At 34.7% G+C, this 27,426-nt stretch overlaps 1 protein-coding gene across 2 annotated transcripts in view; it reads right to left on the reverse strand.

Moving 5' to 3' along the window:
- eps8l2 (EPS8 signaling adaptor L2) overlaps positions 1-27,426 on the reverse strand; it is a 111,473-nt gene that overhangs the window by 75,112 nt on the left and 8,935 nt on the right. The window contains exons 2-3 of one of the 2 annotated variants that reach the window (XM_062061016.1): positions 2,121-2,171; positions 1,637-1,683 (exon numbers count right to left, since the gene is read on the reverse strand). In XM_062061016.1, the coding sequence (XP_061917000.1) occupies positions 1,637-1,683; positions 2,121-2,155 (82 nt within the window). In that variant the 5' untranslated portion in view covers positions 2,156-2,171. Of the gene's footprint in view, positions 1-1,636; positions 1,946-2,120; positions 2,172-27,426 lie in introns of those variants that run through there. The other variant, XM_062061015.1, reaches the window with a different exon arrangement.

The following is a 27,426-nucleotide window of genomic DNA, read 5'->3' on the forward strand; positions in this document are numbered from 1 at the left end:
TTTCTATTCTATTATATTTTATTGTTTGCTGACTTACTACTAAAAGACAAGTTGTCTTGTATGTTCACTATTTTATTTAAAGCCCTACTGAAATGAAATGTTCTTATTTAAACGGGGATAGCAGGTCAATTCTATGTGTCATATTTGATCATTTCGCGATATTGCCATATTTTTGCTGAAAGGATTTAGTAGAGAACATCGACGATAAAGTTTGCAACTTTTGGTCGCTGATAAAAAAGCCTTGCCTGTACCGGAAGTAGCGTGACGTCACAGGTTGTGGAGCTCCTCACATTGTTTACAATCATGGCCACAAGCAGCGAGAGTGATTCGGACCGAGAAAGCGACGATTACCCCATTAATTTGAGCGAGGATGAAAGATGTGTGGATGAGGAAAGTGAGAGTGAAGGATTAGAGGGTAGTGGAAGCGATTCAGATAGGGAAGATGCTGTGAGAGGCGGGTGGGACCTGATATTCAGCTGGGAATGACTAAAACAGTAAATAAACACAAGACATATATATACTCTATTAGCCACAACACAACCAGGCTTATATTTAATATGCCACAAATTAATCCCGCTTAACAAACACCTGCCCCCTCCCTTCCATATAACCCGCACAACACACTCAATCCCACAGCCCAAAGTACCGTTCACCTCCCCAAAGTTCATGCAGCACATATATTTCCCCAAAGTTACGTACGTGACATGCACATAGCGGCACGCACGCGCCGGCCGCTAATACACCGATCCCACCTACAGCTTTCTTCTTTGCTGTCTTCATTGTTCATTAAACAAATTGCAAAAGATTCACCAGCGCAGATGTCCATAATACTGTGGAATTTTTCGATGAAAACAGACGACTTAATAGCTGGCCACAATGCTGTCCCAATATGTCCGCACAATCCGTGACGTCACTCGCAAACGTCATCATACCGAGACGTTTTCAGCAGAATATTTTGCGGGAAATTTAAAATTGCACTTTACTAATCTAACCCGGCCGTATTGGCATGTGTTGCAATGTTAAGATTTCATCATTGATATATAAACTATCAGACTGCGTGGTCGGTAGTAGTGGCTTTCAGTAGGCCTTTAATAACAAACTTGCAATAAGAAACATATGTTTAATGTACCCTAAGATTTTTAGTTAAAATAAAGCCATTAATGCAATGTTTTGTGGTCCCCTTTATTTAGAGAAGTATCAAAATAATTTTGGTACCTGTACCAAAATATTGGTATCGGGACAACACTAGTCAGAACAGTTGGTGTGTGTACCTCACAGGCATGTGGTTCTATAAGTTCGAAACTCCACCTCCCACAATCCATGCATGTTAGGGCAAATGGAGACTTTTTTAAGATGTTTGTTGGTGTGAGTGTGAATGTTTGTTTGTGTATCTGTACCCTGTGATTGACTGCTTCCGGGTGTACTTTACCCCGCCTCTCCCCTAAGTCAGCTGACATAGGCTTCAGCTCACCCGTGACCCTTGATTAGCAAATATAAGATTGTCACCAAAATAAAAGAAAACCTGCCTATGTAAAAAGACAAGTTGATATTGAACAGATAATAAAACAAAAATAGAAAGTTGCACAAAAACATATCAAAATCAAACAAAGGGTTCCTAAAGAATGCCATGACTTACCAAAGAGGGCTTTAGCGCTGATCTTGCTGTCCGATCTTGCCACTCCACTGCAATGACAAGTAGAGGAGACGGGATTACGCTGCATTCCCTTCATCTTGTCCCACTGCTACAATGTTGCCTCTTAACAAACTCAAGACCACAAAAACAGGAGTGACATATATGGAGACGGTCCGCGAGATTAGGTGAGATTCTGACCATATGGACCAGCTAGGAAGCAAGGGGGAGAGTGGAAAAAGGGAGAGGAGGGAAGCTGGTAGGACGAGGAGGAGGAGGGGGGCCACCGGTTGGAAGCCGGAGCCAACAGCCGAGGCAAAGCAAATAATTCTCAACAGAGGCCCTCTGTGCCCGAGGCCCATGACCTGCAACACCTTGCACATACTGGGTTAGTGATTCTGTGGCCACTGTGACAGTCGCCTGCGATTAAAGAGCTAAGGCAGGGGAAGGTAAACATGTAAGGAGAGGCTGGAATGTGCACTGCACTCACTTGGCTGGCCTTGATGGAGATCCCAAAACATTCATGGTTCAAGACATCCACCTACAGAAGGACAGGGAGAAAACTGGTTAATAAGTGTGTGAATGTGCCAATCGATGGGCAGTATCAGTCAATTTTTGTATAAAAGTATGTGATCACCATTGCAGATCCCTTCTGGCTGACACCGTATATATGTTTTGTCCCCCGGCTGACGAGCAGCTATCAGCTAATTATGTGTCTCCATACACAGTTTTGGAGACGTTCCTCTAAGCTAATGATAATTACCTTTTTCACGGCAAATAAACTGCATTTATTCATATCTAAAGTGACATAATCAGGTATCATTATCACTAGAGAACGATGCTGAACACATTACACACAAAGGAAGAGAATAAGGAATTAGTTGAAATATTGTGTTGATTTTGTAAACTGACAATAGCACTAACCACAAATACATTGGAGAGAAAAAACTATGTCTGTTACATTACACGTTAATGTAATGTTAATACATGCGATTGGTATCGGCCGATCTCACTAAAGAAATCGGCGACAAAAAACCCTGATCGGAATCTCCTTACAAAAAAGTAGATAAAATGAATGAAGAATAATTACATAGAAAATAAAATACAATACGTTGAAATAAATCAAGAGATTGAAGATGAATGATTAATACTAGAGTAAAAATATGACTAATAAATGTTTAAATAAATGCTGAATATAGATTTAGATAAATATTATTTAACCAACTCAGTGGATAAAATATATATACTGTTTGAGATTGGTAAATTAGCCAACATGCTTCTGGTGTTAAGGTAAATAATCAATGATTCACAGTGAAATTATATACATGGGACGGTGTGGCTCGGTTGGTAGAGCGGCCTTGCCAGCAAACCGAGGGTTCCTGGTTCGATCCCCGGCGTCCGCCATCCCAGTCACATCCGTTGTGTCCTTGAGCAAGACACTTCACCCTTGATGGGTGGTGGTTAGGCCCTTGCATGGCAGCTCCCGCCATCAGTGTGTGAATGTGTGTGTGAATGGGTGAATGTGGAAATCGTGTCAAAGCGCTTTGAGTACCCTGAAGTTAGAAAAGCGCATGTACATGAGAGCAGTAAACACATTTTTCTCAATTTAGAAACCATTACCATTTTCAATTCATTGGAAAAAAATATAAATTATTTATGAATATAATTATTCCCAATTTTTTACATTTGATATTGAAACGCTCAGCCCCATAAACTTTTAATTCCAAATGTATTTTTACTATTAGTAGTAAAATAATGAGAATGTGTTGTTTTAAAGGATGATCAAATTGTAACTATCTTATGCATTTACTATTTAAACGTGTATTTGTCCGTATGTTTGTTCATTAGCGGGAGAGTTACTGGTTCATAGAGAGTAACACGCAGAGAGAGAATGTCATTTTTTTGAGGGGTGGATATTTCCGTTAAATCTGATATTTTAGCCGGAGCTTCAGAATAATGTAATTGTTTTTTTCTTTGGAACATGTGCCACCCCTCCACAAAGGTTTGTTCAAATAGTTATTTGGGTTTTTTTAGCACAACTCCCTTCAAATACAGGCATTATTAGACATATTGCATGTTTGGTTTTGGAGTTATGTTTATATAACTTTCATATTTAGTATGACAGATATACTGTCATATTGAGTAAAAAAAACACGTTTGTGTTTGCAAACCTTACAAAAGCTCATTTTTTTAGTAAAACTCACACAGATACATTATTTCAGGCATTATTAGACATTTTGCATGTTTGGTTTAGGAGTTATGTTTGAATATTTTGTATTGCTTTTTTTGCATTATCTCAGGATTCTAAGAACATTACTGTCATACTGAGTAAAAAACTAAATTTTGTGTTTCCAAACCTTACAAAAGTGTATGTTTCCAGTAAAACTCAGAAAAATACATTATTTTAGGCATTATTAGACATTTTGCATGTTTGGTTTAGGAGTTATGTATGAATACATTTGTATAGCTTTTTTCACATTATCTCAGGATTCTAAGATCATTACTGTCATATTGAGTAAAAAACTAAATTTTGTGTTTGCAAACCTTACAAAAGCATACATTTCTAGTAAAACTCACACAGATACATTATCAAGCATTATTAGACATTTTGCATGTTTGGTTTAGGAGTTATGTTTAAATAACAGTCATATTGAGTGTGACAGTTATACTGTCATACTGAGAAAAAAACAAATGTTTGTGTTTGCAAACCTTACAAAACCATATATTTCTAGTAGAACACACAGATACATTAGTCCAGGTATTATTAGCCATTTTGCATGTTTGGTTTTGGAGTTATCTTTATATAACTTCCATATTTAGTATGACACTTATACTGTCATATTGAGTAAAAAAGCTAATTGTTGTGTGTGCAAACCTTACAAAAGCTCATGTTTCTAGTAAAACTCACAAAGATACATTATTCCAGGCATTATTAGACATTTTGCATGTTTGGTTTAGGAGTTATGTATGAATACATTTTTATAGCTTTTTTCACATTATCTCAGGATTCTAAGATCATTACTGTCATATTGAGTAAAATACTAAATTTTGTGTTTGCAAACCTTACAAAAGCATATATTTCTAGTAAAACTCACACAGATACATTATCAAGCATTATTAGACATTTTGCATGTTTGGTTTAGGAGTTATGTTTAAATAACAGTCATATTGCGTGTGACAGTTATACTGTCATATTGAGTAGAAAACAAATTGTTGTATTTGCAAAAATTACAAAAGTTTTGTTTAAATAGCTTTTTGTTTTTTTAGCACAACTACCTTCAAATACAGGCATTATTAGACATATTGCATGTTTGGTTTTGGAGTTATGTTTATATAACTTACATATTTAGTATGAGAGTTATACTGTCATATTGAGTAAAAAAGCTAATTTCTGTGTTTGCAAACCTTACAAAAGCTCATGTTTCTAGTAAAACTCACAAAGATACATTATTTCAGGCATTATTAGACATTTTGCATGTTTGGTTTAGGAGTTATGTTTGAATATTTTGTATAGCTTTTTTCACATTATCTCAGGATTGTAAGAACATTACTGTCATATTGAGTAAAAAATTAAATTGTGTGTTTCCAAACCTTACAAAAGTGTATGTTTCTAGTAAAACTCACACAGATACATTATTTTAGGCATTATTAGACATTTTGCATGTTTGGTTTAGGAGTTAAGTTTAAATAACAGTCATATTGAGTGTGACAGTTATACTGTCATATTGAGTAGAAAAACAAATGGTTGTATTTGCAAACTTTACAAAAGTTTTGTTTAAGTAGCTTTTTCATTTTTTCAACACAACTCCTTTGAAATACAGGCATTATTAGACATATTGCATGTTTGGTTTTGGAGTTATGTTTATATAACTTACATATTTAGTATAACAGTTACACTGTCATATTGAGTGAAAAAGCTACTTTTTGTGTTTGCAAACCTCACAAAAGCTCATGTTTCTAGTAAAACTCACAAAGATACATTATTTCAGGCATTATTAGACATTTTTTATGTTTGGTTTAGGAGTTATGTTTGAATATTCTGTATATTTTTTTTCGCATTATCTCAGGATTCTAAGAACATTACTGTCATATTGAGTAAAAAACTAAATTTTGTGTTTGCAAGCCTTACAAAAGCATATATTTCTAGTAAAACTCACACAGATACATTATTTCAAGCATTATTAGCCATTTTGCATGTTTGGTTTAGGAGTTATGTTTAAATAACAGTCATATTAAGTGTGACAGTTATACTGTCATATTGAGTAAAAAACAAATTGTTGTATTTGCAAACTTTACAAAAGTTTTGTTTAAATAGCTTTTTCGTTTTTTTAGCACAACTCCCTTCAAATACAGGCATTATTAGACATATTGCATGTTTGGTTTTGGAGTTATGTTTATATAACTTCCATATTTGGTATGACACTTACACTGTCATATTGAGTACAAAACTACATTTTGTGTTTGCAAACCTTACAAAAGCGTATGTTTCTAGTAAAACTTACAAAATACATTATTTCAGGCATTATTAGACATTATGCATGTTTGGTTTAGGAGTTATGTTTAAATAACAGTCATATTGAGTGTGACAGTTATACAGTCAAATTGAGTAAAAAACTAATTTTTGTATTTGCAAACTTTACAAAAGTTTTGTTTAAAAGCTTTTTTTTTTTTGCACAACTCCCCTCAAATACAGGCATTATTAAACATATTGCATGTTTGGGTTTGGAGTTATGTTTATATAACTTTCATATTTAGTATGAGAGTTATACTGTCATATTGAGTGGAAAAAACTAATTTTTGTGTTTGCAAACCTTACAAAAGCTAATTTTTCTAGTAAAACTCACAAATATACATTGTTTCAGGCATTATTAGAGATTTTACTTTGTTCGCATTATCTCAAACTTTACAAAAGTTTTGTTTAAAAGCTTTTTTTTTTTTCTTCCACAACTCCCTTCAAATACAGGCATTATTAGACATATTGCATGTTTGGTTTTGGAGTTATGTTTATATAACTTTCATATTTAGTATGACAGTTACACTGTCATATTGAGTAAAAAAACACATTGTTGTGTTTGCAAACCTCACAAAAGCTCATGTTTCTAGTAAAACTCACAAAGATACATTATTTCAGTCATTATTAGACATTTTACATGTTTGGTTTAGGAGTTATGTTTGAATATTTTGTATAGCTTTTTTCGCATTATCTTAGGATTCTAAGAACATTACTGTCATATTGAGTAATAAACTACATTTTGTGTTTGCAAGCCTTGCAAAAGCATATGTTTCTAGTAAAACTCACACAGATACATTATTTCAAGTATCTTTAGCCATGTTGCATGTTTGGTTTAGAAGTCATGTTTAAATAACAGTCATATTGAGTGTGACAGTTATACTGTGAAATTGAGTAAAAAACGATTTTTTGTATTTGCAAACTTTACAAAAGTTTTGTTTAAAAGCTTCTTTTTTTGCACAACTCCCTTCAAATACAGGCATTATTAAAAATATTGCATGTTTGGGTTTGGAGTTATGTTTATATAACTTTCATATTTAGTATGACAGTTATACTGTCATATTGAGTGGAAAAAACTAATTTTAGTGTTTGCAAACCTTACAAAAGCTAATTTTTCTAGTAAAACTCACGAATATACATTATTTCAGGCATTATTAGAGATTTTACATATTTGGTTTAGAAGTTATGTTTGAATATTTTTTATTGCTTTTTTCGCATTATCTCAAACTTTACAAACGTTTTGTTGAAATAGCCTTTTTTTTTTGCACTACTCCCTTCAAATACAGGCATTATTAGACATATTGCATGTTTGGTTTTGGAGTTATGTTTATATAACGTTCATATTTAGTATGACAGTTATACTGTCATATTGAGTAAAAAAGCAAATTTTTGTGTTTGCAAACCTTACAAAAGCTCAAGTTTCTAGTAAAACTCACAAAGATACATTATTTCAGGCATTATTAGACATTTTGCAGGTTTGGTTTAGGAGTTATGTTTGAATATTCTGTATATTTTTTTTCGCATTATCTCAGGATTTTAAGAACATTATTGTCATATTGAGTAAAAAACTAAATGTTGTGTTTGCAAACCTTACAAAACCAAATATTTCTAGTAAAACTCACACAGATACATTATTTCAAGCATTATTAGCCATTTTGCATGTTTGGTTTAGGAGTTATGTTTAAATAACAGTCATATTGAGTGTGACAGTTATACTGTCATATTGAGTAGAAAACAAATTGTTGTATTTGCAAACATTACAAAAGTTTTGTTTAAATAGCTTTTTGTTTTTTTAGCACAACTACCTTCAAATGCAGGTATCATTAGACATATTGCATGTTTGGTTTAGGAGTTATGTTTATATAACTTTCATATTTAGTATGAGAGTATTGAGTAAAAAAGCTAATTTCCGTGTTTGCAAACCTTACAAAAGCTCATGTTTCTAGTAAAACTCACAAAGATACATTATTTCAGGCATTATTAGACATTTTGCAGGTTTGGTTTAGGAGTTATGTTTGAATATTTTGTATAGCTTTTTTGCATTATCTTAGGATTCTAAGAACATTACTGTCGTATTGAGTAAAAAACTAATTTTTGTGTTTCCAAACCTTACAAAAGTGTATGTTTCTAGTAAAACTCAGAAAAATACATTATTTTAGGCATTAGAAGACATTTTGCATGTTTGGTTTAGGAGTTATGTTTAAATAACAGTCATATTGCGTGTGACAGTTACACTGTCATATTGAGTAAAAAACAAATGTTTGTATTTGCAAACTTTACAAAAATGTTGTTTAAATAGCTTTCTTTTCTTTTTTTTGCACAACTCCCTTCAAATACTGGCATTATTAGACATATTGCATGTTTGGTTTTGGAGTTATGTTTATATAACTTTCATATTTAGTATGACAGTTATACTGTCATATTGAGTAAAGAAGCAAATTTTTGTGTTTGCAAACCTTACAAAAGCTCATATTTCTAGTAAAACTCACAAAGATACATTATTTCAGGCATTATTAGACATTTTGCATGTTTGGTTTAGGAGTTATGTTTGAATAATTTTGTATTGGTTTTTTCGCATTATCTCAGGATTCTAAGAACATTACTGTCATACTGAGTAAAAAACAAAATGTGTTGGCAAACCTTACAAAAGCATATATTTCTAGTAAAACTCACACAGATACATTATTTTAGGCATTATTAGATATTGTGCATGTTTGGTTTAGGAGTTATGTTTAAATAACAGTCATAATGAGTGTGACAGTTATACTGTCATATTGAGTAAAAAACAAATTGTTGTATTTGCAAACTTTACAAAAGTTTTGTTTAAATAGCTTTTTGTTTTTTTAGCACAACTACCTTCAGATACAGATATTATTAGACATATTGCATGTTTGGTTTTGGAGTTGTGTTTATATAACTTACATATTTAGTATGACAGTTACACTGTCATATTGAGTAAAAAAGCTAATTTTTGTGTTTGCAAACCTTACAAAAGCTCATGTTTCTCGTAAAACTCACAAAGATACATTATTTCAGGCATTATTAGGCATTTTGCATGTTTGGTTTAGGAGTTATGTTTAAACAACTGTCATATTGAGTGTGACAGTTATACTGTCATATTGAGTAAAAAAGCAAATGTTTGTGTTTGCAAACCTTACAAAAGTGTATGTTTCTAGTAAAACTCAGAAAAATACATTATTTTAGGCATTATTAGCCATTTTGCTTGTTTGGTTTAGGAGTTATGTTTAAATAACAGTCATATTGAGTGTGACAGTTATACTGTAATATTGAGTAAAAAACTAATTGTATATATGTGTATATGTATATATGTATATATACATAATGTATGAATACATTTGCATTGCTTTTTTTCGCATTATCTCAGGATTCTAAGAACATTACTGTCATACTGAGTAAAAAACAAATTTTTGTGTTTGCAAACCTTAAAAAAGCATATATTTATAGTAAAACACACAGATACATTAGTTCAGGCATTATTAGCCATTTTGCATGTTTGGTTTAGGAGTTATGTTTAAATAACAGTCATATTGAGTGTGACAGTCATACTGTCATATTGAGTAAAAAAAAATATTTTTGTATTTGCAAACTTTACAAAAGTTTTGTTTAAATAGCTTTTTTTTTTTTTTTTTAGCACAACTCCCTTCAAATACTGAGAAAATAAGGAAACATAGACTTTTCCGTCAGTCTAAATATGCATTTTCCAGCTTGCAAATCCCTGAACCTGCTATTTTGTTCTAGCCTTTCCTTTTTCTCAACGTACCTTCTGTTGCCAAACACAACCCACGGAGTATAATTTTAATGAGTCTATTACATGGAAGCGTCGTCTGCTAAAAAGCCTGTTCTTCCACTGAGCTGAACCAAGTGCTGGTTCTTTGCTGTTTGTAGTCAGGGATACATTTCTGACATAACAGCAGACAATAGGCTGACATTAATTGCACATAACTGTATTACATTATTATTAGTTTAATTTAGTTTTAATTTAGCCAATTTTGAATAGACTATTGTGCAGATGAGAATCACCTCTAAATGAGAGCGATTAACAGGAGTAGGAATTGGTACTGTATGAGCATGGCGCCTCCACGTTGTCTGTCAAGGCTTGCCCTCATGACGTTACGTAACACATACCAACACATTCACAGACTCAACAGGCTCTAACTCCTTTCAAAAGCACCCTAACAAGCTGTTACACAACAGGACGGGCTGTTTGTTTTCTTTTGCAGTGACTTTGGAAAATGCACAGCACCACTGCATCCCACACAATAGGAAATGCAACAACGACGATGATGATGATGATGATGATCATGATGACGACAACGATGCCAAGGCAGTTTTGGTCTTCATTGGCAAACTATGATCTTCTCTGAAGAAAATTACAAATAACGTTCCTGTTGCCATGCTCGTAGTTAAGTAAACATTAATTGCAAAAGCGCAATAATTTCATAAGCAAGTTAAATAAGGGTCATATTTTATTGCATAACTAATGAAACATTATACGTAGAGATGTCCGATAATATCAGCCTGCCGATATTATCGGCCGATAAATGCTTTAAAATGTAATATCTGAAATTATCGGTATCTGTATTTTTTATTATCGATATCGTTTTTTTTTTTTTATTTGTATTAAATAATGGGTTATATTTATTAAATCAACATAAAAAACACAAGATACACTTACAATTAGTGCACCAACCCAAAAAACCTCCCTCCCCCATTTACACTCATTCACAAAAAAGGGTTGTTTCTTTCTGTTATTAATATTCCGGTTCCTACATTATATATCAATATATATCAATACAGTCTGCAAGGGATACAGTCCGTAAGCACACATGATTGTGCGTGCTGCTGGTCCACTAATAGTACTAACCTTTAACAGTTAATTTTACTAATTTTCATTAATTACTAGTTTCTATGTAACTGTTTTTATATTGTTTTACTTTATTTTTATTCAAGAAAATGTTTTTAATTCATTTATCTTATTTTATTTTTTTTAAAGGACCTTATCTTCACCATACCTGGTTGTCCAAATTGGGCATAATAATGTGTTAATTCCACAACTGTATATATCGGTATCCGTTGATATCGGTATCGGTAATTCAGAGTTGGACAATATCGGAATATCGGATATCGGCAAAAAAGCCATTATCGGACATCCCTAATTATACGTAATGATATTTGTGGTGTACATTGCTCTGCTCCAATATTAACATTGCCTTGCTGAAATGTTATTTATTGAAATCTAACCAGTAATTTACAGAGGTATTCTTGGTATTATAATAAAAATATGTATTGCCAATAATACTACGAAATAGTTCCTCGCCACATTTCAAATATTGCCATACTTGCCAACCTTGAGACCTCCGAATTCGGGAGATGGGGGGCGTTGGGGGTGTTGTTGCGGGGGCGGGTTTAGGTGCAGGCAGCATACCCCTTCCCCTTCGAGCTTTTCTGGATGAAATAAAATTCTTTTTTCCAATCATTTTGGAACTTGCAAGCGTATTTCTTCTTCTTACTCGTCGTCGCCATGTCTCTTCTTCGTTCTTCTGCTTTGTCTCCTTCTTGTTGTGTGTGCAGTTGTGCACTGATCTCCAAAAGCCGTAGATGTTATTGTAGCGTCCCGGAAGAGTTAGTGCTGCAAGGGTTTCTGGGTATTTGTTCTGTTGTGTTTATGTTGTGTTACGGTGCGGATGTTCTCCCGAAATGTGTTTGTCATTCTTGTTTGGTGTGGGTTCACACTGTGGCGCATATTTGTAACAGTGTTAAACTTGTTTATACCGCCACCGTCAGTGTGACCTGTATGGCTATTGATCAAGTATGCCTTGCGTTAACATTAAACCAGTTTAAAGATCATATAACGTGTCAGCATTTCTTGACATCTTCGAGTAAAGATCATTATTAAACTTGTCCAACGCCACATTATTGTGTGACTGGGCCGGCACGCTGTTTATATGGAGGAAAAGCGGACAGCATGCGGCTGTTAAGGGGTGAAGGTTTCAGGTGAGAGAGGACGTTAAAAGCAGTGTCTTTAAGTCATGCCCCCAATATTGTTGTCCCGGTGGTAATCGGGAGAAATTCTGGAGAATGGTTGCCCCGGGAGATTTTCGGGAGGGGCACTGAAATTCGGGAGTCTCCTGGGAAAATCGGGAGGGTTGGCAAGTATGAATATTGCGGCTTAACAACATCACATATTTTTGGAGGGAGCATGTTTTACAATTTTCCGTCATAAATGAAGCATTTTCAAGCACAAAAATGACTAAATAAACGTAAATATCAATAGTACATCAGTATTGTCCACGAGAGGAGACCTAAACTATCACAGTGCGCTGTTCAGTATCGTGATTGGCTCAGCCTCAGGCAGCTTTACCATATTGGATTTAAAGAGTGTAAAGGTGACTAAAGGGTGTTATTTTCAAGTCTAGAAGGCTCTCATTATTTAGAAGGTCGTAACATTGTTTTAAATTCTCTAGCTTTGAAAATTTTAGATTTATTTGAACAATTGCTACTTTGGGGAAATTAATTTATCGCAGTCATTTACTGGAACCATTTAACAGCGATAAACAAGGGACGACTGTATGCCATAATACTCCTAAATAATAATAATACTCATGCTCTACAACTAGCAAACTAACTAGACCTACCTGTATGTTCAGAAAAAAAACATACACTGTTAAAAAAAAAAAATTGCGCACAATTAACGTTAAAATACCGGCAGCTGTGGTTGCCAGGAATTCACTTTAAAAAAATGCAGTCACAATGTACAGGACATTATGGTATGTTGACGTTGAATCCGTAATTTTACAGTTGACAACTGTTTTTGCTTACTTACAGTAAATTAATATGAAAAAAACTGATATAATGTCAAACAGTTTATAAAAAAAAAATACAAAAAATAGACCGATCTCCAAAGACAAATTCACAACTATAGAATTTACGGTAAAATACTTTAAATAACCTTTCACTGGACAACTCACAACATGACCTTCCGCAACACGTTCCCTCAAGTGAGCTATTAAGAATAAAAATGTATTAAAATTAAATGCTCCGTATCTATTAAATAGCTACTTGCAACCTGGTTAATTTTGATGCAGTTTTCAACGAAGCACATACCGTATTTTTCGGACTATAAGTAGCAGTTTTTTTCATAGTTTGGCCGGCGGTGCGACTTATACTCAGGAGCGACTTATGTGTGAAATTATTACCCACATTAGCGTAAAATATCAAATAATATTATTTAGCTCATTCACGTAAGAGACTAGACGTATAAGATTTCATGGGATTTAGCGATTAGGAGTGACAGATTGTTTGGTAAACGTATAGCATGTTCTATATGTTATAGTTATTTGAATGACTCTTACCCTAAAATGTTACGTTAACATACCAGGCACGTTCTCAGTTGGTTATTTATGCCTCATATAACGTACACTTATTCAGCCTGTTGTTCACTATTCTTTATTTATTTTAAATTGCCTTTCAAATGTCTATTCTTGGTGTTGGCTTTTATCAAATACATTTCCCCAAAAAATGCGATTTATACTCCAGTGCGACTTATATATGTTTTTTTCCTTCTTTATTATGCATTTTCGGCCGGTGCGACTTAGACTCCGGAGCGACTTGTACTCCGAAAAATACGGTAGATACAACCCCTCAATGTCTGAAATGACTTGCCACAAAAATACAAGAAAACATGTTGTTAGCCAAAAGTTAACTAAGCTAATGCTTTAACACAAAGCCCTAAAACAATTAAGGTATGCTCTAAATTGTAATGTACAATCTGCAAAATATTTAATATAGATAATACGGTAAAATTGAGAGTATTTGCGTGCGTGTGGCATTCCAGTATTTGCATATGATGGCACACTGACAAAGCTTAACCTATTGTTACTATAACAATCTACAAGGTTAGTACAGTTCGCTTCTCTTTCTTCCCCTCCAATTATTTGCTTGCTTTTGTAATTCAAGTTATCATTACATATATGTATTGTTGCATTTGAAAAAAATGTATTTTTTATAATAAAGGTCATTCTTATTTTTATTCAATGTCAATAGTGCTATCTTTATTATTATTTTTGTGGTATTGATATTTGCTTCACTAACTCCTTCACTGCTATCAATTTTCCTATCATATTTGTACATATCGTATTTGCTGATGTTGTTCTGTTGTTGTTCTGTTGTTGTCTCTCTGTCTTATCCCCCTCTTGTCCCCGCAATTTCCCCCTCTGTTTTCCTTTTTTTTTGTCTTTCTATCCCCTCCTGCTGCGGTCCGACTGCGCCAATCATTAATATAAATCCATTTAATAAAGTCAAATACAAATAAGGCAACAAGTGAATCTGTACAGCAGATATGGGCATCTACAATCTACATCAACAATATGATTTGCCTGAGTGACTGGACACGAAAAACATTTTTTTTACATTTTCACAGTAAAGTCATGTGTTTTCTACAAATTATAACCATAGTAATTTAAGTTATATACTGTTTCTTGGTTTGCAGGAATCGACTGCATTTTTTTTTCTTTTTTTTTTAGATTAGATAGATTTATTGGTCCCCGTGGGGAAATTCATTTTCACTGCCGTACATTTAAACAATAGACATTACACATCACAAAACAAAAATAACAAAAAGACATCACACATGACCAACACATTTACAGGCTTGTCAGACAGGTCGGCCGGGCCTGCTTTTAAGGGCGGCTATAGCTGCAGGGATCAGGCTTTTCCTGAGGCGGGCCCTCCGGAATTTCATGGTTCTGTACCTGCGCCCTGTTGGTAGTGGGATGATGTATTGGTGTAGTGGGTGAGTGATATCCTGGACTATTGTGTTTGCCAGTCGAGTGATGGACCTGTGGTTTAAATCTGAGATGTTGGGAGTGGGTAGGCCGATGATTTTAGCTGCTATGTTTGTAATGCGTGTGAGTTTGGTCCGGTTGGTTACAGAAAGCATGGTGAAAAAACATGTGGAACAGTACAGAAGGATGGGTTGAACAATGCTTTGGTAAAGTAATAACAGGAGATGAGGTGCAACGCATAGTTTGCAACTGTGATAAAGTATTTGGGATTTTACGGGGTTAGATAGCAATTGCTTGCCGTAGTTTTAACGGAATTTTTTTTACAGCGTAGGTCTAGTTCGTTTGCCAGACAATTTCTGCAATTAGCAGCGTACATTCTGACTTGGTGTTCTGTGAAGCCACACACACACACACACACACACACACACACACACACAAAACACAATTAACAGTTACTGTCACTCCTATTGTGACACGGAATATTTGAGTTTTCTTATAGTTCAATTCGTACATGCACATGGGGTAACATTGGTGCATATTTGGTTTTTACAGTTTCACACATTCACCATGTTCGAAAAGGAGTAGGATGAAGCACAGCTCATTTAATGCTACCCCTTCACTAGTACATTTGACTACTTCCTGTGTTTCGTAGAAACTACAAGTACTCACACAAGCCAACGCCAGTGAACAAAAACAACAAACCCAAATCAATAACACAAAGCAATTGCACACAGAAGAATAATATCTGTCATGCCGGCTGGGGGGAATGCTTACATTGTGACTCAGTCTGCAAAAGGACAAATTAGCGTTCTTTTTTTAAAGAAAAAAACAATATTTTTTGAGAATTTTTAGCCACACTGCAAAAACTGAAATCTAGGTAAGATTAAATATCTCAAATAAGGGTGATATTTGCTTATTTTCTGTCTGATAAGATCATTCTTCTCACGAAGCAGATTTTATGTTAGAGTGTTTTACTTGTTTTAAGGGTTTTGGTCCTAAATGATCTCAGTAAGATATTACAGCTTGTTGCTGAGATTTGATGACCTATATTGAGTAAAACATGCTTGAAACTAGAATATCAACTGTTGCAAAGCTGTGTCATCAACACTCACAAGTATAAAACACATTTTTCAAAGTAATAATTTCTTATTTCAAGCATGAACAAAAAAATCATGATTTTGACACAGTTGTGTCTCATAATTAAAACAGATGACAGCCAAATGGACTTTGCTGTTTTATTTTCAATGAAACAATAGAAAATACGTACTCATATAGTAGTACAGTTGGCACAGTACAGTAAACTGACAGTTAATATTTAAACATTTAACATGTGACATTTCTAACAATTTTGAACAATTTTGAACAGAAATAGTTCATGCACATTCAGATGAATTCTTAGAAATTACAATTTTATAAAATTTGGCTGGGGGCGCGGGCTGTATATATGCGCACTAATTGACTGAAAGAGCACGCACTTGGCGCGATGATGTCATGTTATCGATGGAAAAATACATTTTTAGACAATATGATTTGCCTGAGCGGCTAGGAGACCCCGAGAGTAACAAGCGGTTGCCTTGTTGCCTTTCCATTAAGAACAATAAATTTGTTTTTAGTATAAGTTTGCTGGTTTCAAGAAATGTAATGCCGAGCGCATATCATTATGTCAAGATAATGGCACTAGCATTTACTTCATTTAAGAATATTTTTCAACATATTGAGCAAAAAGGTCTCTTTTTTTTTTTTCTACCAAGAAAAGTGCACTTGTTATTAGTGACAATATACTTATTTTAAGGTATTTTTGGCTTCATTGAGGTTAGCTCATGTGACTTGTTTTGGAAAGTCTTGACAAGCCAAATTTTCTTGTTCTATTGGCAGATAATTTTGCTTAGTTCAAATAAAATACCCCTAATTTTGGAATTTGTTTTCCTTGTTTTTGAACACTGACTTTTTGCAGTGTAGAGTTTTGTGTCTTTGTTGTACATGTGGCAACCTACCACAAAGTTTCGTTACAAATTGGTTGTGGAGTTAAAAACTCAGAAGTGTCAGTAATCCATGCCCTACATCAGTGGTGTCCAAAGTGTGGCCCGGGGGCCATTTGCGGCCCGCAGGTAATATTTTAACGGCCCCGTGGCACATTCTAAAAATACGATTAAAAAAAATTTAAAACATAAAAAGTGATATAAAAGAGCAAACAGCTGAAATGTAACAATAAAATGTTTCTTTCTTTAACAAATAATAATGAATCAAAATCAATGTCATTATGAATTATTGACCTATTCAAGGCTCCAATTACGTCACATGAAATATTCCACTTTGAGACATTTTTTGGGGAAAATGTTGCATATTTTGTGTTTGCCATTTAAAAAACTAAGCTGTTTTTTTTTAAATAAGGGCCTAAAACAGAAAACATAAACAACAATAAAAGTTATAATTGCCAGATGATTCTGAAGTTGATCTTGACACTATTGTGTTAAAAGTTTAAAAAAAATGTATGATTTATTTTTTAATACTTTACTGAGCAGGACCCTTTTCGATCCCCAATAATATTAGTGGGACTTTTTTTGTTGTTTTTTTTGTTTTTTTTAAGTGTCATTGCCCAAAAAATAATAATGAATCAATTTTGTTATGCGTTATGCTATGAGCGCCAATTATTATATAATATCAAATATTCCACTTTAAAATGTTATTGGGGGAAAATATTGCATATTTTGTGTTTTTTCCATAAAAAAACAGGGTTTTCTTTGACAAAAAGAGCATACAGCGTAAATCTTTTAAAAAACAACTTTATATTGACAGATAGACCTAATGTTGATCTGGAGATTTAAACCTTGGATAATAATAATAATAATAAATAATGACACATTTTAAATATTTTTTTTACCTAAACCCTTTGGGGTCCCCAGGATCAAGTCTGAGTGGAGGCCTAAATGTATCTTTTTTATACATATATTGTATTGGTTTTTAAAATAAAAAATATCGAATTGGCCCCCGCTTGCTTTGATATTTCAGTGTGCAGCCCTACATGGTCAAAATCATTGAAAACTACAATTCCCCAGAATGCCAAGGTAAAATGGCCGCCAAATTACTGATTGAAGGCACCTGAAAAGGAAGGAGGTTCAGTCAGACTCATTCACCAAACAAAATACATGCAAGGAAGAACAGCAAGCAGCCACAACCGCAAGATCTACTCTACAAGTTTCTCCAAACTAGTGATGGGTTGATGAGGCCTCATGAAGCGTTTCGACACATTGCAAAACTGTATTGATACTGTGTCGATACTGTGTCACTAAATACTGACATCTGCTGGACATTAAAAATCCCTACAGGCAACCTATGGACCGACTCAACTGACATTGATTTTATGACCTAGTATATACAATAATATAAACCAAGTCATTGTATTTCATTTAGGATTATTTAATATCTTCATTTAAATAAAAAGATATTTTTATCTTTTTTAGATACAGTCAAATAATGTGAACATGTATCATGACTAGGATGGTAGAAGGTGGGGATTGAACCCCAGTAACCGATTGCTGGCACGGCCACGCTACCAACTTCGCCACGCCGTCATACCTGTACCTTCTCTAGTAACAGTAGTGATGGATCCTGCAACACAGATGCATCGGCGCATGCGTCGAGCTCATAGAGCGAAACCCTGTGTCGGTGCGCGTACCGCTTTTAGAAAGTCACGTGACCGATCATGAGCTGCTTTGGTCACATGACCGATACGCGAACTGTATCGCACTGACGCCTCCTCTGTGCCCTGTGAGCAACATTCCCTCTAAGGTGCGCGCCTGCGCAATTGCGCAGTGCTCAAGCGTCCTCCGCGCACACCGTGCGCCGCACAGCCAATATATGCCGCGCACCAAATCAAACCCATCTGAATTCTAAACAAAATAAACACATTTATTCTGTGTAATTTTGAAATGCAACTTTGAGTGACAGTGACAACAAGCGGCCCTAACGGTGTTCGTCAACAACACGCATTGCGCCGCTTCCTAATAAACAGTTTGACGCGCAGGCGTCAGTGCGATACAGTTCATGAGCGGTCACGTGACCAGAACAGCTCATGAGCGGTCACGTGACCAAAACAGCTCGTGTTCGGTCACGTGACTTTCTAAAAGCGATACGCGCACCGACACAGGGTATCGCTCTATGAGCTCGACGCATGCGCCGATGCATCTGTGTTGCCGGACCCATCACTACTCCAAACACACCAATGGTCGGTGAATATGCTTCATTTGATGACGATCGAAATGCTTTGGTTGATATGCTTAACTTGTACCTGCAAGCTTGTTAATTTGCCTACTGAACTATCCTAATTTGCTGGTTTAAACTGCTTGGTTCAAGTTGAATTACTGGATCACGTAGTGATGGGTCCGGCAACACCGATGCATCGGCGCATGCGTCGACCTCATAGAGCAATACCCTGTGCCGGTGCGCGTACCGCTTTTCGAAAGTCACGTGACCGATCATGAGCTGTTTTGGTCACGTGACCGATACACGAACTGTGTCGCGCTACCGCCTCCTCTGTGCCCTGTGAGCGGGTCTTTTCTACAGCCGGAGAAATAATAACTAAGAACAGACGACTGAAGTGTTGATAACAACCAAACCTAACCCCCCTCCCCCCTCCTCTACATCCCACACCCCGGATTGTAAATAATTCAATGTATATACTCTGATGATTAACTTGTGTGATGACTGTATTATGCTGATAGTTTACACTACCGTTCAAAAGTTTGGGGTCACATTGAAATGTCCTTATTTTTGAAGGAAAATCACTGTACTTTTCAATGAACATAACTTTAAACTAGTCTTAACTTTAAAGAAATACACTCTATACATTGCTAATGTGGTAAATGACTATTCTAGCTGCAAATGTCTGGTTTTTGGTGCAATATCTACATAGGTGTATAGAGGCCCATTTCCAGCAACTATCACTACAGTGTTCTAATGGTACAATGTGTTTGCTCATTGGCTCAGAAGGCTAATTGATGATTAGAAAACCCTTGTGCAATCATGTTCACACATCTGAAAACAGTTTAGCTCGTTACAGAAGCTACAAAACTGACCTTCCTTTGAGCAGATTGAGTTTCTGAAGCATCACATTTGTGGGGTCAATTAAACGCTCAAAATGGCCAGAAAAAGAGAACTTTCATCTGAAACTCAACAGTCTATTCTTGTTCTTAGAAATGAAGGCTATTCCACAAAATTGTTTGGGTGACCCCAAACTTTTGAACGGTAGTGTATATCTGTATCATGAATCAATTTAAGTTTAAACAAGTTGAAAAACGTATTGGGGTGTTACCATTTAGTGGTCAATTGTACGGAATATGTACTTCACTGTGCAATCTACTAATAAAAGTCTCAATCAATCAATGAAAGAAATTGTCTAAAATTTAATACGTTGGAAAAATGTTTTTTTTTAAAATAAAAATGTGTAAAAAATAAATTTAAAAAAAATCCCAGTCCACAAGCATCCTCATTCACAACACGTTCTCTTAGATTTCCATGTTATGATACATGTTCACATTTTTTATTGACTTTATCTAAAAAAGATTAAAATATATTTTTATTTAAATGAAGATATGAAATAATACTAAATGAAATACAACGACTTGGTTTATATTATTGTATATACTAGGTCAGGGGTCTGCAACCGGCTCTTTCATGCCTCTGCCGTGGCTCCCTTTGGCTTTGAAACCGAAAGTCAACAAATAATGGTTATTTGATTTATTATACACTACCGTTCAAAAGTTTGGGGTCACTTAAACAATTTTGTGGAATAGCCTTCATTTCTAAGAACAAGAATAGACTGTCGAGTTTCAGATGAAAATTCTTTTTCTGGCCATTTTGAGCGTTTAATTGACCCCACAAATGTGATGCTCCAGAAACTCAATCTGCTCAAAGGAATGTCAGTTTTGGAGCTTCTGTAACGAGCTAAACTGTTTTCAGATGTGTGAACATGATTGCACAAGGGTTTTCTAATCATCAATTAGCCTTCTGAGCCAATGAGCAAACACATTGTACCATTAGAACACTGGAGTGATAGTTGCTGGAAATGGGCCTCTATACACCTATGTAGATATTGCACCAAAAACCAGACATTTGCAGCTAGAATAGTCATTTACCACATTAGCAATGTATAGAGTGTATTTCTTTAAAGTTAAGACTAGTTTAAAGTTATCTTCATTGAAAAGTACAGTGCTTTTTCTTCAAAAATAAGGACATTTCAATGTGACCCCAAACTTTTGAACGGTAGTGTATTTCATTTTATTTAGTTTACCGTATTTTTCGGAGTATAAGTCGCACCTGCCGAAAATGCATAATAAAGAAGGAAAAAAACATATATAAGTCGCACTGGAGCCCGGCCAAACTATGAAAAAAAACCTGCAACTTATAGTCCGAAAAATACGGTATTTTAATTTAACAGTTGTTAATTTGGAGAGTTCTGGGATCTTGTCATATGAAAATAAAACATATTTTAATATATTGTCGATGGAAATGTATGTCACAGCCCTTATGCGACATCTCTTGCTGCCATGCAATTGTTTTTAGCGGTCAACCCCTAGCAATGGACGGATCAAAAAAGAGAAACATTTTTATTTATTTACATTTTTATTAATTTGCTGTTTTTATTGATGACTAGGTAGTTGTTTTAATTTTTTAGTCAAATGAATACGCCGCAGTGAACATTGGAATGAGTTGATTTTTGTTTATTCATTAATAAGGGAAGGAACAGTCTGTTTTTTTCTAATGTTCAAAATAATTTGATGATTTGCTTCGTTATACCCAGAAATGCATCAAATAAGTGTTTATTTTCATAAGTCCTATAGCACAAGTGTAAGGAAACTATAAGTGGTGTTATCGTCATTTTAGGAATCTAACAGAGTTCGTGGCTCTAGGTGGGTTTTATTTGGGGGGAAATGGGCTCCGATGGCTATTTGTATGCTGAAGGTTGCCGACCCCTGTACTAGGTCATAAAATCAGTGTCAGTTGAGTCGGTCCATAGGTTGCCTGTAGGGATTTTTAATGTCCAGCAGATGTCAGTATTTAGTGACACAGTATCAATACAGTTTTGCAATGTGTCGAAACGCTTCGTGACGCCTCATCAACCCATCACTAGCATTACACTTTGAGCATTGACTGCATACTGTGTTTGACCAGTTTAAAGCACATGTAAAAGTTTAAAGCTGAAGTTAAAATGTTAAATGGTTTAAGCTTAAGTTAAATTTTTGGTTTAAGCTAAAAGGTTTAAAGTCAAAGCTTGTGGTGTAATGTTTAAAGTTAAAACAATATGTAGAAAGTTTATAACATTATTCAGAGGTTTAAAGGATGAATTCATGTTTAACTCTTGCTAAAAGTTAAACCATTATGTAGAAAGTTTAGAACATTATTCAGAAGTTTAAGGATAAATTTATGTTTAACTCTTGCTAAAAGTTAAACCATTATGTAGAAAGTCTAGAACATTATTCAGAGGTTTAAAGGATAAATTCATGTTTAACTCTTGCTAAAAGTTCAACCATTATGTAGAAAGTTTAGAACATTATTCAGAGGTTTAAAGGATAAATTCATGTTTTAGTCTTGCTAAAAGTTAAACCATTATGTAGAAAGTTTAGAACATTATTCAGAGGTTTAAAAGATAAATTCATGTTTTACTCTTGCTGAAAGTTAAACCATTATGTAGAAAGTTTGGAACATTATTCAGAGGTTTAAAGGATACATTCATGTTTAACTCTTGCTAAAACTTAAACCGTTATGTAGAAAGTTTAGAACATTATTCAGAGGTTTAAAGGATAAATTCATGTTTTACCCTTGCTAAAAGTTAAACCATTATGTAGAAAGTTTAGAACATTATTCAGAGGTTTAAAGGATAAATTCATGTTTAACTCTTCCTAAAAGTTAAACCATTACGTAGAAAGTTTAGAACATTATTCAGACGTTTAAAGGATAAATTCATGTTTAACTCTTGCTAAAAGTTAAACCATTATGTAGAAAGTTTAGAACATTATTCAGAGGTTTAAAGGATAAATTCATGTTTAACTCTTGCTAAAAGTTAAACCATTATGTAGAAAGTTTAGAACATTATTCAGAGGTTTAAAGGATAAATTCATGTTTAACTCTTGCTAAAAGTTAAACCATTATGTAGAAAGTTTAAAAGCATTTGTAAAACATTGTTTGAAAATACCTGTGTAATTAGATTAACGTTTCTGTGGTTTAAAGGCTTACAACCTGCTGATGATTAATTAAAGATCAACTGAAATGAAACCAACAATGCTTCAAGTTGGAAAATTAATTATTGTGTTGAAATCTGGGGTAACGATTACAAAACAAACTTCAGTTCAATGTTCTTACTTCAAAAGAAAGTGATTCGAATTGTAAATTATGCAGATTATCATGACCATACAAATGCTCTGTTTATTAAATTAAAAACATTAAAACTGCACGATCTTGTTGACCTCAACACTGCTCTTGTGACGTACAAAGCTCATAACCACATGCTGCCTCTGTGTCTACAGGAGAGGTTCAAACCTAGGGAGAGTCCCTATGACCTCAGAGTTTCAGCTGTCTTCCAGAAAGCGAACATAAGAACGAGCTTAAAAAGTAGATGTGTTTCTGTCAGGGGGGTTCAACTGTGGAACAGCTTGGATGATTCCTTAAAATGTTCCAGTTCCATTCACACATCTAAAAAACACTTTAAGACCAATGTCTTGAAAAAATATATAACTCTTAAATCAACACAGTAGTTAATACTATGCATACTTGCCAACCCTCCCATTTTTAGCGGAAGAATCCCGGTATTCAGCGCCTCTCCCGACAACCTCCCGGCAGAGATTTTCTCCCGACAAACTCCCGGTATTCAGCCGGAGCTGGAGGCCACGCACCCTCCAGCTCAATGCGGACCTGAGACTGAGTGGGGACAGCCTGTTCTCACATCCGCTTTCCCACACTATAAACAGCTTGCCTGCCCAATGACGTCATAGCATCTAGGGCTTTTAGAGAGTAGAGTGCACAACTGCGCACACAACAAGGACACGAAGCAGAAGAAGGAGGAAGTTACAGACATGGCGACGCCGTCGACGAGCAAGATGAAGAAATACGCTTGAAAGTTCCAAAACGAATGGAAACAAGGATTTCAGTTCATCCAGGACAGTTCGAAGGGGAAGGTGTATGTTGCCTGTAAATATGTAGAACAGACTTCTCCATTGAACACGGTGGCCGAAATGATATACTCATCATGAACGGAGAAGTTAAACAGGACAATACTGCCATCTAAAGGATAGCCACCGGAACACTGAAATTCAAGTATTTATTTTATGTAAATAAAATATATATATATATAATATATATAGCTAGAATTCACTGAAAGTCAAGTATTTCATATATATATATATATGTGTGTGTGTGTGTGTGTGTATGTATATATAGAATAGAATTCACTGAAAGTCAAGTATTTCATATATATGTATATATAGAATTCACTGAAAGTCAAGTATTTCATATATATATATATATATATATATATATATATATAGAATAGAATTCACTGAAAGTCAAGTATTTCATATATATATATATATATATATATATATATATATATATATATATATATATATATATATATATATAGAATAGAATTCACTGAAAGTCAAGTATTTCATATATATGTGCGTGTGTGTGTGTGTGTGTGTATATATATATATATATATATATATATAGAATTCACTGAAAGTCAAGTATTTCATATTATATATATATATATATATATATATATATATATATATATATATATATATATAATATGAAATACTCGAGTTGGTGAATTCTAGCTGTAAATAACCACGCCCACCTACCGATATTGGAGCTCTCAAGGTTGGCAAGTATGATACTATGATCAATGTTAATTAAAATACTAAATGTGGGATATAAATAATAATGGAAGTATAATTGTTTGTATATAGTATATACTTTGTACAATGGTTTAATATGTGCACAAGGATATTTCACATGCCTTTTAATGTGTATATAATTGAACTGTGTTTATAATGTGTATTTCTAATATGTTGTACAAAGGACATTTAATAATTTTCGGAAGTTCATCTTGTACTTGACATTGTTTATAGGGTTAGGCGCAAAAAGTGTTCAACTTCAGCCTAAACCCTTTCGGTCTGCAACATTTTCATTTTCAATCTATGAATGTACAACGGTTTGTTTATTTTGTTGACCATTGACTGAAGAATAATAAACTACTACAATAAAATAAAAAGTTGATCAATTGGAAATCATGAGTTGTCCGTGGGTCCTTTTTGGAGTAGAAGAGTGGAACTTAACATTGGTTATGTAGTTTTTGAATAATCCTACTAACAGTGGCCATAAAAACACTCCACCCACACACTTTAGTGCTTGTAATAAATAAACAAACAAGGTGCGTTGATAAAAAACAACGTTATATTTACTTTAACAGAATTCAATAGACTAAACAAGGGTCGGCAACCCAAAACGTTGTCATATTGGACTAAAAATACAACAAACAAATCTGTCTGGAGCCGCAAAAAATTAAAAGTCTTATAATGAAGGAAACACATGACGTGTCTATTAGCTATAATAGCCTACTATCAAAATGACTGTCGCAGGCAGAAGCAAATCTTTGTTGACAAAAAATTTTGAAATTTTATATTTATTCTACACATTTTTACAACATTAGAAACCATTAGTAAATCAGAGGCTACTCAGAAGGTGAGAACTCCTGGAAATGACTGGCTTTCATTGGCCGAAGGTTCAGATGTGTGTGTCAGATTTATTACGATCTTTGCAAGTTGGGTTACGGTTGCTGTGGTCTGGAACAACATGGCACACAAACAACTATCAGAAATGCAGCCAATATTACATACGGATAATGTGTCAGACATCCATCCATCCATTTTCTACCGCTTGTCCCTTTCGGAGTCGCGGGAGCCTATCTCCGCTGCATTCGGGCGGTAGGCGGGGTACACCCTGGACAAGTCGCCACCTCATTGCAGGGCCAACACAGATAGACAGACAACTTTCACACACTAGGGCCAGTTTAGTGCTGCCAATCAACCTATCCCCAGGTGCATGTCTTTTGCAAATATAAATTAAATACACAGAGGACAATCAAAATATATTAAATGAGCTCAAATATACCTACAAATGAGGCATAATGATGCAATATGTACATACAGCTAGCCTAAATAGCATGTTAGCTTTGATTAGCTTGCAGTCATGCACTGACCAAATATGCCTGATTAGCACTCCCAACAAGTCAATAACATCAACAAAGCGCACCTTTGTGCATTCATGCACAGCTTAAAACGTTTGGTGGACAAAATGAGACAAGGAGTGGCATAAAACACATCTTTCTGTGGCAGTGTCGGAGAAAGTTGTACATGTAAATAAACTACGATGAGTTCAAGGATAGCTGAAATAAGTAGGACAAAACGGTGCTTGCCAAATACTCATCAATGAAGCAGGTATAATATAAACAGTGGGGTTTCTAACAATTAGAAAGGTTTGTGTCATGTTTGTTCTCCTACAGAAATTTTTTTAAGCAAAAATATGTAGGAATGGAAGATTTTACATGTAAACAAACAGTTGCGTCACAGTCCACACTATGGTGCGTTCAAGAACCACCAAATTTAGTAGGACATATTAAACTGTGGGCTTTCTAACAATTAGGAATGTTTGTGTCATGTTTGTCCTCAAACAAAAACCATACTAAAACCAAAAAATATACTTTAACCCCATCTTTTTCCATTTTTAATCCTTTTTGAAAAATGCTCCAGAGAGCCACTAGGGCGGCGCTAAAGAGCCACATGCATCCAGACCAAAGGGACAAGCGGTAGAAAATGGATGAATGGACAGATAGTTCACTAACTGAATTCACAAATAGCTTCTAGGATTTATCAACAGTGTAACTTAACCTCTATAACCTGATAATGCTGAGTGTAATTTAAACATTTGGTCGTGTGCCATGCAAACATTCCCTGTTAAACAGTCTGGCTGCTGTGTTTCAATGCATTCTATTGCTGTCACAAATCACGTCACCTACATTTGGACAGAGGTGGGTAGAGTAGCCAGAAATTGTACTCTAGCAAGAGTACTGTTACTTTAGAGATTTATTACTCAAGTAAAAGTAAGGAGTAGTCACCCAAATATTTACTTGAGTAAAAGTAAAAAAGTATGTTGTGAAAAAACTACTCAAGTACTGAGTAACTGTAAACTGTAAACTGTTCGTTTAATGACGGCAACAAATGCACAAAAACATGAAAAATAGCAATGAGCAAATTCAGAGCCAGGAATATCTCTTAAGCAACTGAAACAATAATACATATTAAATAATACATTAACATAAAAAAAATTAAGGCAAATTGAGCCATAATAACTTAACAGCACCATAGGCTCAGTAGGCAGAGATTACAAAGGAAAATAACAAGTTAGCCTTTACGCAAACCATAAAC

Source organism: Entelurus aequoreus, linkage group LG10 (genome assembly GCF_033978785.1).
Source record: "Entelurus aequoreus isolate RoL-2023_Sb linkage group LG10, RoL_Eaeq_v1.1, whole genome shotgun sequence".
Classification (NCBI taxonomy): Eukaryota; Metazoa; Chordata; class Actinopteri; order Syngnathiformes; family Syngnathidae; genus Entelurus; species Entelurus aequoreus.